At 32.7% G+C, this 13953-nt stretch overlaps 2 protein-coding genes and 1 non-coding gene across 3 annotated transcripts; 2 read left to right on the plus strand and 1 right to left on the minus strand.

Annotated features, from left to right (window-relative positions):
- Window positions 1-1978: 1978 nt before the first annotated feature.
- LOC110636650 (B3 domain-containing transcription factor VRN1-like) lies at window positions 1979-3989 on the plus strand. The gene is made up of 4 exons (XM_021786446.2): window positions 1979-2213; window positions 2332-2737; window positions 3037-3209; window positions 3519-3989. The coding sequence occupies exons 1-4, from the start codon at window positions 2145-2147 to the stop codon at window positions 3804-3806; spliced, it is 936 nt and encodes a 311-aa protein (XP_021642138.2). The 5' UTR covers window positions 1979-2144; the 3' UTR covers window positions 3807-3989.
- An 822-nt stretch (window positions 3990-4811) lies between these two features.
- Window positions 4812-4885, minus strand: TRNAT-AGU (transfer RNA threonine (anticodon AGU)). The gene has a single exon. It is a non-coding gene; the product is annotated as a tRNA-Thr (tRNA).
- Window positions 4886-4996: 111 nt separating this feature from the next.
- Window positions 4997-11445, plus strand: LOC110636635 (B3 domain-containing transcription factor VRN1). Its single transcript, XM_021786432.2, has 6 exons — window positions 4997-5614; window positions 5763-6215; window positions 6374-6622; window positions 9781-10186; window positions 10568-10731; window positions 11041-11445. The coding sequence occupies exons 1-6, from the start codon at window positions 5549-5551 to the stop codon at window positions 11278-11280; spliced, it is 1578 nt and encodes a 525-aa protein (XP_021642124.2). The 5' UTR covers window positions 4997-5548; the 3' UTR covers window positions 11281-11445.
- The last annotated feature ends 2508 nt before the right edge of the window (window positions 11446-13953 follow it).

Below are 13953 nucleotides of genomic sequence, written 5' to 3' on the forward strand. Positions count from 1 at the left end.
TACTGGCACACCAAATTGGATCCTATTTGCAAGTTTCCTCGTCTGTCACTGCATATCCTTCCTTTCAGCTTTTAGATTTCTGTGCCAGCTCTTGCTAACTTTGTATTTTCCTACAGATTGTTGCCCCAAGGTATCTTCCAGTGTCCTGTGGATCTCCCTCAGCTAAGTCTACATATGCTGCAATTGTTGATTTAGCCGCCAACAGTCGGCATGCACGCATTCTCAAACACTACGTGGAGATGTTGCAGTTGAAAGCCCTGCAAGGGTATTCTTTTATAGCACCAAGAAGCCGAACATCTCAAGCAGGCTTCCTTTCTAATTCTGAAAAACCATCAATAAGCTTAACTGCAACATTATTTCCAATATTGCAGAAATATTTGGTGCTATGTATTTTTCTGTCAATATGTGCTGATAATGAGTTTAAATAGAATAGTAGATTGAATTGAGTGTCCTCTCCTTCAAATACTGTGCTTCCATGACTTGGAAAATCACAACCTTCCCAAGTGCATCTTCCACTTTCTGCATTATATCACTTCATGTTTTTGTTTTAAAGGAATTAAGAGCTTCAACCTCTGCCTCTGCCATGTCCCCGTTAACATCCTCAGAAATATTGGCATTGTCGCGGGGCAACCCATCAAGTTCTGTGAATAAAGAATCAAGATTGGCCATTTATGCTTTTATAGTTCAGGAGGGAACTCTGTTGCATTGCAATTGCTATTTTATAGCCAAAATTTAAAACAGAAGCATATGTGAATAGTGCTATTTGCCTAGTTCTGCAACGTTTATGATAAGGAAATTCTCTGTCCATCTAGATTTGCAGTGGGTAGAAAATTGTTTTCCTCAAATAACTTGGCGTGGACATCCTGAATTTGTTGACTCTTGGTCAATTAAATTTTCAACTAGCAAATGTTTCTACTTGCATGACTTGTAATTTGCAGTTTTATTCTTATAACTAATCAATTCTCTGTGTTTTGCTCTTATTTGTAATCTCTAGCGCTCTCACATTTAATTTCAGGCTTAGGTAGTCATTTTCTTCCTTATATTGATGAGGACTGTTATGTTAGTGGTGTTTCCATGGCTGCTATATATAGCACGGACATTACCTATTATCATTGTTCTTTCTTTCTTTCTTTTTATTTATTTATTATCTAAGATACATTTCATTGACAAATCAATCAAAAGGCCAAAGGGCCAGTACATAGTTCACCTGATGCATATTACAGATCCTGAACTTTCATCATTTTTTCTGGAGTATAGATGTTGAAACTTCAATTTGATATCTGTTTGATCCAATTGCAATTAATATTTGGTTGAAAATTAAATCATAGATTTTGTGTTGAGTTTGTGATTTGTTACCAGACCAAATTGTGATCACTTGAGAATGATTGTATGGTAGGACACTTTCTGAATGCTTAAAGGTAATTAATCAGTGTAATTCAAAAAATTTCCCCTGAAATTTGGTAAAATTAAAGTGATACAAAGAAAAAAAATTTTCTCATCGGATCGGTCCTAAATCGAAATCAAATTAGGACTGGATTGATTAAAACTAAAATTGAAATTGGTAAAATTGGCATTGAATTGGATTAGAATCAATCTGAAACCAATTGGTTTGATTCCAAGAAAAACCAGATTTTTCCTTTTTAAAAAATAACGAAATTAAAAAAAAAATCAATCATAAAATTGTGCAAAGCTAGGATTGAACCGAAAGCCAAAACTAAAAGAATCTTGAAGGGCTGATTTCAACCCTTTTGAAATTTGAACCGAAATTACCGGTTCAAATTCAGAACCAAACCAAAACAGGTATTGGACAGCGAAGTGAAGTGCTGCACAAAACAAACTTTAACTTCAGTGCCTTTTTTAATTTGTTGAGAGAGGTCAAAGGCGTTTCATTGACTGCAGAGTGTCAGACGGTAAAGTGCGCCTCTCTTCCCATAAATAGAATTCATTTTACTGAAAGGAATAAAGCAGAGGCAAAAAGTATCTGAAACTTGCCCACCAAAGCGTAGTTGAAACTTGCCCACCATTACCTTTGTCCTGGTTTTGATTGGGCAAATAGCATGTTGAAACTGGTCTTTGGTTTCATAAAAAATAACAGAGAATCTCTGTGAAAGCTATTACTATTTAGAGCCAAGAGCTTGAGGTTGATGATCATGGGAAGTGAACCACATTTTTTCAAGATAATTCTTGATAGCACTATTCGTGAGGGGAAATTTGTGAGCTTTTTGTCTCTTTTCCCCTGTTATATTCATTCGCGTTCTCTTTATCCTTTGCTGTTTTTCTTCTTTTTATTGTTCTTGGGATTTTGATTGTGTTCGATTTTGTCTTTATCAGCGGATTCCAGGAGAGTTTTTGAGGAAATGCAGAGAAGGTCTGTCGAGTCCTGTAGTCCTTAAAGTCCCTGGTGGTGCTATATGGCATGTGGAGCTGTTGGTGTGTGGTCACGAGGTTTGGTTGGGAAATGGTTGGCGAGAACTTGCAGGGTATTACTTTCTGGCCTTTGGGCACTTGATACTTTTCAAACACCAAGGAGACTCCATTTTCCACTTATTCATATTTGACAAGAGTGCTACAGAGATAAAGTACCCATGTGGTAGCATCTGTGCTGGGAAACCAAAACTCCAAGATCCCAAAACAGAAGAAAATGATGACGATCTGCCATCAGGCAAGAAAAGGGGGGAGAAATCACCATTTCTACTGTCTCTCAAGTGGACGAGAACTGATTCAGCAATGAATGAAGGTGTGATATGACTCTCCTTTTTTCTCTTTTACCCAAAAGAAACTCTTATTTTTGCTTTTTCTATTATGCTGTTCTGATAATTGTGATATTTGATAATTCTTTACTGGATGATAAATAATTAAATTGATCCTAAAACCTGCTTTGAAAGTAACGCAAGAATCTAATTTTTGCCTTCAGCCCAATAATCTTGACTTCGTACCTGGAAAATTTAAAGATGAAGCTTACCTGATCTGAGAACTGGCTATCTGATTGATTCTGCCAAAAAAATATTTGCTCATCTGTTAGTTGTTGTAATGTAGGAAAGTCCATGCCAGTGATGTGCAAGAAGAGTGACTTCAGGCTGACTACGTTGACAAGGCCTTCTTCATGTTCGGGTACAAATGGAGCTCTTCAAGCTGCCAACAACTTCACCTCCGAGTATCCATCTTTCAAGCTTGTTGTGCGTTCATATCACTGGAAGCATTGCAATGTGGTAGGGTCATCAGTACTTTTAAATATAATTAAACTAACATATTAACCAGAAATAACTCTATATTTTATTTGAGCTTGGTTGTGAAGACTTGCAAACTTGTTGCTATGGAGAAATCTGCATAAATCAGAAAAATTAGATGATACCCTTATGATAACTGGTGAGGCTTGCTAGGTTTCTGGGTTGATCATCAAATTTTAACTTGAGTTAGATATCTGCCACCCTGCCATCTCCTATCTGCATACACATCGAAAGCATATGTTCAAATTTTTATTATTACATTTATAATGACACTATTTAATCTCGATCCAGACCATACCATGTCGCTTTTTCCGGAGGTATATTGAGCATAAGGCAGAGAATGCTATACTTCAGGTCGCAGATAGAGTATGGCCTGTGCAGTTCAAACCTGCTCCAAGATGTCACTCAGTTGCCCTAAGCGTGGGTTGGCGTGCTTTTGCAACCGCGAATTCTCTGGAAGCTGGAGATGTTTGCATCTTTGAGCTGATCAAGAGTAAAGTTCTGAAAGTATCCATTTTCAAAGGTGTATATTGCAATTCCGTTAGTGTTTTACCAGTGTGTAGCAGTCATAGACTGTAAGATGACTATGTTTCCATAACTCTCTGTTGCCTGTGCTTGTGTCCTCTTGAATGGACCAGTAACTTCAAAATTGTGCACTTAAGCCACAACAAAGGCCTGAAATTAAACTTATGAAATGCAACTTTTGTTCACTGGCGCATGCATGCATGCATACCCAGTCATGAAATAAAAAAATGCATGCATAGCCAGTAAATAGATGGTTCTTTTGTTAAGCTTGTTGATATTGTTCTTGAAGTTGCTTGAATGGTAATGTAAGGTTGATTTATATATTGTAAGTAGGAGGTGATGTTTTGAAATAAATCATTACTCATAGATGATGTAGGTTGATGTTGAAAGGTAAAAAGAACTTTTTGAAAAACATATTTTAATACATCTACTTAACATATTTAAAGAAATATAATTTTGCCAAACATACCCCTAATTAAAGCTTTGAGCAGTCATTAACACATTCTGTTAACAGTTGAGAAGTTCTTGTGGGTCTTGCTCTTATACTGGCAACCACATGTAGCTTGAAGAAATTCCCTCTGTTTCATTCCTTTTTATTATTCAATTCAAGTTTTTATTGTCTTTCTTGCAAAACCCATCAACTGCGCACGAAAAAATATGTGCTTAAGCTTCATTACAATTTCAGTCTCCTAAAACTGAAAATGCAAATCCATCAATTCAAGGCAACCAGATGCAGCTTTTGGATCTTTTATCCTTTTTTACTGAAATTTCTCAGTAGCCAAACAAGCATTTAAGAGTGGGTACGTGTGCAAGTGGGGCAGACAAGAAACTTTTTAAAGCTGGAATCGTGGTTTGGGTGGAAAAAAACTTGTTTGCTAAAACTGAAAATGCAAATCCATCAATTCAAGGCAACCAGATGCAGCTTTTGGATCTTTTATCCTTTTTTACTGAAATTTCTCAGTAGCCAAACAAGCATTTAAGAGTGGGTACGTGTGCAAGTGGGGCAGACAAGAAACTTTTTAAAGCTGGAATCGTGGTTTGGGTGGAAAAAAACTTGTTTGCTTTCGTTGAGAGTCGAACTCAAGACCTCCCGCTTACTAAACGGGTGCTCTAACCAACTGAGCTACGAAAGCTATTTGCTATGGCTGCAAGATTTACTTTTAAGTGTGTTTGGTCTTCGGGTTTTTTAGTTTTTCCGGTTTGAATTTCTTACTTTCAGTTATGCTTGACCAGCAAACAAGAAACATTTCACAACCCGGGTAGTCTGGTACAAACCCAAACAGAGAGTATCTCAGAGAAAGCTCATGTTTAAAGCTGAGAGTCTGACAATTATCTACCAAGTACGAGCATATCTTTTCCAGCCTGCCAAGTACTGGCTCCAGAGCTTGCAGGACAGAGGCAGAAGGTTGGCTTGACAACTGTTCCAGTTAACAATCCTTGCAATCTGAAGTTGAAACTTGAAACCAGTCACGGACAAGGGCTCGTTTGGAACCAGGCCCGGATCGATTAAGTTAAAGTTTCAGACCGTTCATCGCCCTACAGTTTCTGGCTCGAAATTGCCACTCCTGAAAATCGAGTTTGGTTCCCTTTCCTGAATCATGAATTAGATTCGATCAGAATTGATAGCAAATCTCTCCAAGAAAGCTACTGGAAGAGGCAAAAATTGTAACTTTTCATTAATGGGTTCCCATGGCTGTAACTCACCATGAACATGACAATTATTCATGTTCCATATGTCCCTTCTCTTCTGTATTACTTAATTGCCGAAGTCAACCTGTTCGTGTTTCAAATCATACATGGATAGCATGGGATCACTTTTTCTCAAATTTATTCTTGAAAACACCGTCAAGGATGGAAAACTTGTAAGCATTCTCTTCTCCTCTCTCTCTCTCTCTCTCTCTCTCTATATATATATATATATATCCTTGTTGTTTTCATATTCTTGTTATTTTTTTTAATGTATAGTGGCTTCTAAATGTGGTGTGGATGACTTAACTTATTAATTATCAGATGATTCCAAGAAAGTTTGCTAGACAATATGCAAACTCTCTGTCAAATCCGGTAACCCTCAAGCTCCCAAGTGGTGCTGCTTGGCAAGTTGAGTTGCTTAAAAATGAGAGAGACATTTGGTTCGATAAGGGTTGGAAAGAATTTGCACAGCATTACTCTCTGGACCTTGGAGACACAGTCGTTTTTAAATATGAGAAAGATAGCCATTTTCATGTGTTCATATGTGATCAAAATGGGATAGAGATAGAGTACCCATCAGAACTCAACGTGGAAGAAGATGAAGATGAAGATGAAGATAAAGATATCATTGAATTGGTTTGTGAAAAGAGTGTTAGCAAAAAAGCTAAATTATACATCTTCCGAGATGGTTCTGAACTTGCCAACAACCTCATTACAGAGAATCCATCCTTCCACTTTGTTGTGAAGTCGTACCATTTGGAGAAGGGTAACGTGGTAAGGCTCCATTGATTAATTAACATTTGATCTTTAATTTTTGTGCTTGGTTACAGATACAATATTCAATGATAAATTTCATCTTAGAAAGCTTCCTAGTAAAAGATTTATCTATCGTTCCTCATAAAATCAATCTTAAAATGTTATATCAATTGCAGTATGTACCAAACAGCTTTATGAAAGAGCTTATGGAGATCACAGAAACAGAAAGTATACTGCTTCAGGTTGCAGATAAGGTTAAGGTATGGCCTGTGAATGTGAGATTCTATCCTTTAAAAAGAATGGGTTGTCTAACCTCAGGCTTCGTCGCATTTGCAAGGGAAAATTCACTGCAAGCTGAAGATGTTTGCGTTTTCCAACTGATCAAGAACAATATTCTGAATGTTTCAATCTTCAAAAATGCTTCTTAGATGGTTTCAGTTGCTTTAATCATATATGTTTTGTCATAGTTAAGGAACAGGCACTGGCATATCTAGCTAATTAATTATTTTCAGTGATCTCAATCCATTAAATATATATAGCAGCAGTATAGTTATTTGATCTCTAGGTTCTTCAGTCACTTGCTCTTGTGGTTTGGCCTTTGTATGGAGAATTAAGCAGGTGTTCTTTGTTTTTAGATGATTAAAGGACTGTAATTTCAGCAATCAGTGGTGGTATTTTAAGCTTTCCTATATTCGGTGCATTATAAATTTAAGACATAAACATCTATTTAATAGGTGAATCCCACTGTATATATCTTTTGATTCATAACAGTTACAAAAAAAAAAAAATCCTCCAAATAATTTCTTTCATGTCTAATTATTTTGTAAAATAGACAAAATTCAAGTGGAATTTATCACCCTTTAATCATCAATAGAAAAATGTTTTATATTTTTTAATATAATTTTGACATTTTTAAATATATAAAATTATTTTCTAATTTTTATTTTATTCAATGAAGTCTCAATACATCTGATAAAATTTATGAGTTACACAAATAGGTAGTCATTTGCCTTTCTATCATTTTTGACTACATGGAAAGTTCTATACCTAAATCTTCCTGAAAGATAAAGAAAGACTAATTAAATTATTTTTTATGGGATTATTTTTTTAAATTATTAATTAACAGTATTCAAACTTTAAAAAATATATATACTGTAATGTTTGCTGAAAAATTATTAAAATATTAAATTTTTATGAAGTTAAATTTTTAAAAATATCTAATAATTTAAAAAAATAAAAAAAAACATTTACCACTATTTTCTTTTTAAGTATTTTTTTAATCAACATCACTTTATTTCTTTTTAATCAACATTTACCACTATATTCAATGTTGAATGATATAATTAACTATATAATTCAAATAAACTAATTATCATATAATTACATATATTTATTGCTATTTTTCAAATTTATCATTATCAATTTATTAATATTATTAAACAAAAATTTATGTCGGTGTAAATTATAATATTTGTTATTATTAAATATAAAAACTTACTATATAATATTATATATATTTTTTATTGATATTTAAAATGTAAATAATAAAATTAAATAATTAAATAATATATAAAAATTAATATTAACCGTGTTAAAAAGGAAGGGATAATATATATATATATGTGTATGTATATACACATACTATACTGATACATGTATATCTCAATAGTTATAGTGTGTCAACTTATTTTATTTTTTAATTATATTTTTATTTTTTTAATAATTGATGTATTTTAAATAAAATTTAATAATTTTATTATTATTAATAATTAATATGTGAATATTAATTGTTTTAATATTTAATATAATATGTCTTTTATGAAAATATAATATGTTAAGAATAGTGAAAAAAAAAGAAGAACCCAAGTATGAATTTATTTCCTTAATTTAGAAATACAGGTTTTCAAATTAAAAATAATAAAATTATTATTTTACGTTTTTTTATTATTAAATTAATTAATAATTATTATCAATAAAATTATTTTATTTTAACTAAATTTATTAATAAAATTATTAATTATATGTATGTTATTTATTAGTAATTAAAATTTAATTTATAATAATAAGGAAAATATAATATAATAATAATTTTAAATTTTAGAATAATATTTTATTAATATATAATATTTTATTAATATTTTGATTTTTATATAAAATAATAAAATAATAATTTATAAATTTATTTAATTAAATATTAATTTAATTAAAAAAAGTTAAAAACTTATTATGGCAAATTACGTGACTTTTTCTAAAATAATATTAAAATTAATCAATTTTAATAAATTTAAATCTAGTGATTGAAATAAAATAAATAAAAGGGATAGAATGCAATTTACTCTCACGATGTGTATTTCAATGTAGTGAGGAAAAGTTTTGTGGAGTAATAAAAAGTTTTATTGAGTAATTTAAGATAATAAAAAGTAAGATAGGAAAATTTTTCAAATTGTTAATTTAAAAAATTAAAAAAATAAAATTTTAAAGGCAAAAAAAAGTTTTACCTCTTTTAAAAAAATCTTTCTTCCAGCCAGTATGTACTTTTTTTTCTTTTTTGGTCGTCAAGATAGAGGGAAAAGAAGGGAGGGGAGTCTTGGCTTGGCCAGGTTTCAAGAAGTGGCTTGTTCCACCAAGCTACGCGAAGCTAGGCAACAAATATGTACTTTGAAAATCTATAATTAAGGATGTTAAAATAAGCCATTTGAACCAAATGCATAATTAAGGAGGGCATTTAAACCAAACAATTCTTTTTGTGCAAGTTGTATTGAAACTCAGAGGAACTCATAGAAAGCTGTTATAAGAGACAATTTTTAAGTTGAGAGAGCTTGAGGATCATGGAAAATGCTCCCCACTTTTTCAAGATAATTCTTGACAGTACTATCCAAGAGGGAAAACTTGTAAGCATCTCTATTACTGTTCTTTTCATGTTCTCTCTACTTTCTTTTTGGGTTTTTCTCACACGCAATCTTCCGAATATTACTGATTTTTGCACTCTGTCTTATTTGTGAGGATAACCAATTATATTTCCAGAACAATAGTGGGCCTGCAATGTTGTATATGATTCAATTTCTTCTGTAATCCCATCTGGGTCCAAAGTTAATCAAACAATTAAGCCAAGTTCTGCTCTTAGTATAGTCAGAAAATATAGAGTAGCTAGGCATTTTTCTGGTGATTTAGAATGAGCAAATACTGTCATAACTAATACATGCATTAATGCTTCTTTTATGTTTATGATTTAGTTTAGAAATGACAGCATAAACCACTGATACACATGCTTCAATTAGACACATTATAGCTTTTTCTTACCAGCTAACGACTCCTGCTTGATTGGATCATTTTCTATTATAATTAAAATTTCTACTGCTTTTCATGTTTTACCCATAGCTGAATTTTTCAATTTGGGAACTTGTAGTTCCCTCATAAGTTTCAGATCAATTAATTATTGCATCCCATTGCACTTAGGAGTGACCTGCTGCGATGCTGCCTACCTATTAAGTGATGCTAAACTAACTAACAGGCTTAAGACTTTGTGTGTGATTTCATCTATTCTTATAGATTTTATATATAATTCAATTGGTGTTTTTATCAGGGGATTCCAAGAAAGTTTATGAGACAATATGGAAATGGTTTGTCAAGTCCAGTAATCCTTAACGTTCCTTCTGGTGCTAAGTGGCGAATGGAGTTGTTGAATTGCAATGGTGATGTTTGCTTGGGAAAAGGTTGGCGAGATTTCTCGAATTATTACTCTTTGGACCATGGAAATTTTCTAGTTTTTAAATATGAGGGAGATTGCCAATTTCGTGCACTCATATTTGATAAGAGCACTTTAGAGATTGAGTACCCATGTAATAACTTCTACAATGCAAAGCCAAATCATGGTGAACTCCATGATACTAACATCGAAGAAAATGAAGATGACACTTCTGTTGAAGCATTAGATGTTCTGTCACAATGCAAGAAAATGGGGGAAAAGTCAACATTCCTACGTCGATCTTGTAAGTAAATGAAAACTGATTGAGTATTGGGGCATTTCATCATTTCACTGTTGGCCTACACATGTTAGCACTCACTCTAGTGGTATAATCTTGAAAAATTCGCAGGCCTAAGGAGGAGATGAAAATTTGGCTTTTTGGGGACAAAAGAAGGCCTTTGTTTCTCATCCTTTAATGGTTTTTGATGTTGTTCTAATAACCATGCTAAACCCAAGATCAACTTAGTATATAAACTGGAATCTAAATTACATTTTCCAACCCAAGAATCTCAATTGCCACCAAGGAAATTCAAAAAATTGCACCAAATAAATTTTTGAGACCCTTTTTGCATGAAATTAGTTTAGAGGAACAATATTTATCCATCTATCAGTTGATTTATTGTAGGGAAGTTCACGCAATCGAGGTGCAAAAAGAATGATAATGGGAAAGTCAGAAGGCCACATTCATGTTCAAGGACCTCTTCTCAAGCTCTTGAGGCTGCCAACAAGGCAAAGTATCCATCTTTTCAGGTTGTTGTGAAGCCGTATCATTGGGATCACAGCAATGTGGTAGGATCCTGAATATATGCCTTCGATAAATACATTAAACCAACATAACTCTATTCAATTATTCTTAAAGAAGTTTCTTATTTTGGATGTTGAGTACTTAGTGAATATATATAGATCTACCAGGTTCGTCCACTAGCAAAATCAACATTGGAAATTACTGTACACCATGCATGTGATAATGGAAATGCTTACTGTTTATTAGTGTCGTGTTGCCTACAATTGAACATTCTGCATACAATGTACGTGTTCTCAAATTTATTATCGTAGACATAACATCTGATATTGAGTTATTGACACTACTTGGTGCAGCCCATGCCAGCTCCTTTTTTCAGAAGCTATTTTGAGTATAAAACACAGCTTATAATGCTTCAAATTGCAGATAGATTGTGGTTTAACTTGATCAGCACTTCAGGTAGTCGTACAGCTGCTTTATCTGCTGGTTGGCATGCATTTGCAAGGGAAAATGCTATAGAAGTTGGAGATGTTTGTGTCTTTGAGCTTATTAAGAGGAATGTATTGAATGTATCCATTTTTAGATGCGTCAGTTGAAAATTTCGCCATTTTCTGTTTTTTGAAGCATTTTGCAACTGTTAGAGACATTAAGATTACTGTGTTCTAAGATGTTTTTGTTGTCTTTATTTGTACCTTGTATTGTTAAAAAAAAAAAGGTTGTGTAGTAAATTAGAGAATGTTCAATGTACTATAATTGAGTTATACGATGCTTGGCTGCCGATCTTCTTTAACTTGTTTCTAAAGTTCATACCTTTGGCTTTTAGATTGTTCATGTCATGTATAGAAAACGCTAGCTCAAAATAGTAAGAATTGATTGGCTTGGTCAGGACTCAGGTTGGCTTTGTTGGTTGATATCAAACTCAGGTCTCTTTGTGTGAACTAAGGAAATGTTGTTGGTGATACTAATTTCACAGGGCCTGCAAGAGGAAAGGCAGCAGTATTGTTGTATTGCAGTTCTAAACTAATTGGTTCCTTTTAAAGCTGAATGCAATTGTAATTGGTTCACATATTTGATGATTACACATTTTGTCTCACCTTCAATTTCAACTATTACTATTTCAACTATTACATCTACTCATACATCTTCTGCAGATTCTGTACTTGCAGACTCACCAACTATTTCTTCTGTCAATCCACATGTTTCTGCAGACTCACCTCTGCCTATATTGAGGAAAAGTACAATACCAGTATCAAAACCAAAATGGCTACAAGATTTTCATGAATTTCACCTACAATGTCCAGCATGCGTGTACTGAAATGTATTACTTATTTGCTTCATGAATTTCACATTAATCAATCCTTACCAATTCACTTACACTGAAAACAAGGCAGCTCAACATATTGCTGCTAATCTGATATTCCAGGAGCGCACAAAGCATTTGGAAATCGACTGTCATATCGTGCGGGATCAACTTGCAAAAGGCTTCGTTTCCCCTATTCATGTTCCTTCCAAGTTACAGCTGGTGGATTTGTTCATGCAACATCTAGGCACAGCTGCATTTCAGTTCTTGCTATCTAAGATGGTGCTTCTGAACCTTCAGACGCCTCCATCTTGAGGGGGATGAATAATTAATTTATATGAAACGATGCGTTAGCCGACCCCAAATTTTTGGGATAAAGGCTTAGTTGAGTTGAGTTGAGTTGTATATGAAACGATGCGTAGTGGGAAGATAAAAGAAGGAAGAATAAAACGGTGAGCTGCACACTTGATGAAACGGTGTGCAGTAGAGCAGCAGAATTTATTCAGTTTTCTTCCCGCCAGTCGCAGACTGATTGGTCGAGTTTGTTAGAATCTAGTTTTGCTTAGCTTGACTGAATTGGCATATAAACACCAATCTGATAAATGAGAATTGATTCGTTTTCTCGCAAATCATTTCTGTACTATTTTGTTCAGTTTCCTTTACAACTGTTCCAAGAGGAAACACTGCTGTTTTGACACTTTCTGCAGGCTGAAGTTGAAATCCCATCTTAGTAACCAATTTCTATACTAAAAATGAAGATTGTACTGTTAATTCTTTTCTTGGCTATAGAACTTGGCAGCTGCATTAAAAACTGTATCCAATGCCATTGATAATAAATAAATAAATAAATAAAGGGGTTCTTGCATGTGAAAACCCATATACATTTATTATTTATTATTATTTTATTTTAATAAGCTAACAATAATTTAATATATTTATAAAAAATATATATATGTTATTTTTGAAATTAAATATATATCTGCAATCTGAACAACCCAGTTTAATAATAACTCTTATCCCATTCTACACCTAATAGAACTCTTGAAATATATATATATATACCCTAATCATCTCTTCTGCTAAACTTTGCTCTCAAAACCTGGTTGTCACCTCTATCAAATATTCTCAACAGAGAATCCCTAAATTTTTCCTTCTCTATTTATCACATTCGATTCTGTTTTCAAGGTAAAAATTCTCATTGAATTTGATTTTATTTTCTTTCATTGATTTGTTACAACTACCCTAAAAATTTATTTATTTTTTTTCTTTGATCATTAGTATTGAATTGGATTGATCATGATTACTGTGAAATAATAACCTTCAATTTATATATATATATATATATATATATATATATATATATATATATATATATATATATATAAGCATTTGAATTCCCTATTCGTACGTTCACGTCCGTCCAATATATATATATAAACACTTGAATTCCCTGTTCGTACGTCCACGTCCGTCCAAGGTTTTCATATATATATATATATATATATAAACATTTGAATCCCCAGTTCATACAAACCTTGTATCCTTGTTTGTACACGTCCGTCTACTCAATATATATATATTAAAATTATTTTATTTTATTATTATTTAATATTTTTCTTTTATATTTTGGGTATGTAGGAGATTCAAATATTCATTCTGTCAGCTGAAATTGTCTCTCTTCCATTGAAATAACTATTGTCTTGGAGGTTCCAGGTGAGTGGTAATTATAGTGCATGGCACCGTTTTTGTCCCTTTTAAAATTTCTTAGCATTAAGTTTGTTATTAAATAAAATTTTAAATTAATATTTTAACAATGATTTTATATGTGATTTTCTAGAGTTTTATTTTATTATTGAATTTTATTTCGATTTTGATTAAATAATTGATTTTGCCAACTATTTCTGCATTATACCCATTAAGATTCCGGGAACAGACCTTTAATGTATTTATATTGATTGATATTTGACTA

Source organism: Hevea brasiliensis, chromosome 14, assembly GCF_030052815.1.
Source record: "Hevea brasiliensis isolate MT/VB/25A 57/8 chromosome 14, ASM3005281v1, whole genome shotgun sequence".
Lineage (NCBI taxonomy): Eukaryota > Viridiplantae > Streptophyta > Magnoliopsida > Malpighiales > Euphorbiaceae > Hevea > Hevea brasiliensis.

What these genes read in the sequence shown, in the direction of transcription:
- LOC110636650 (XM_021786446.2), top strand. Translation starts at nt 2,145, where the DNA reads ATGATCATGGGAAGTGAACCACATTTTTTCAAGATAATTCTTGATAGC. An exon ending in TGATTCAGCAATGAATGAAG is followed by an intron (nt 2,738 to 3,036) that starts GTGTGATATGAC and finishes GTTGTAATGTAG; the next exon opens with GAAAGTCCATGCCAGTGATG. An exon ending in ACTGGAAGCATTGCAATGTG is followed by an intron (nt 3,210 to 3,518) that starts GTAGGGTCATCA and finishes ATCTCGATCCAG; the next exon opens with ACCATACCATGTCGCTTTTT.
- LOC110636635 (XM_021786432.2), top strand. Translation starts at nt 5,549, where the DNA reads ATGGATAGCATGGGATCACTTTTTCTCAAATTTATTCTTGAAAACACC. An exon ending in CCGTCAAGGATGGAAAACTT is followed by an intron (nt 5,615 to 5,762) that starts GTAAGCATTCTC and finishes ATTAATTATCAG; the next exon opens with ATGATTCCAAGAAAGTTTGC. An exon ending in AACATTCCTACGTCGATCTT is followed by an intron (nt 10,187 to 10,567) that starts GTAAGTAAATGA and finishes GATTTATTGTAG; the next exon opens with GGAAGTTCACGCAATCGAGG.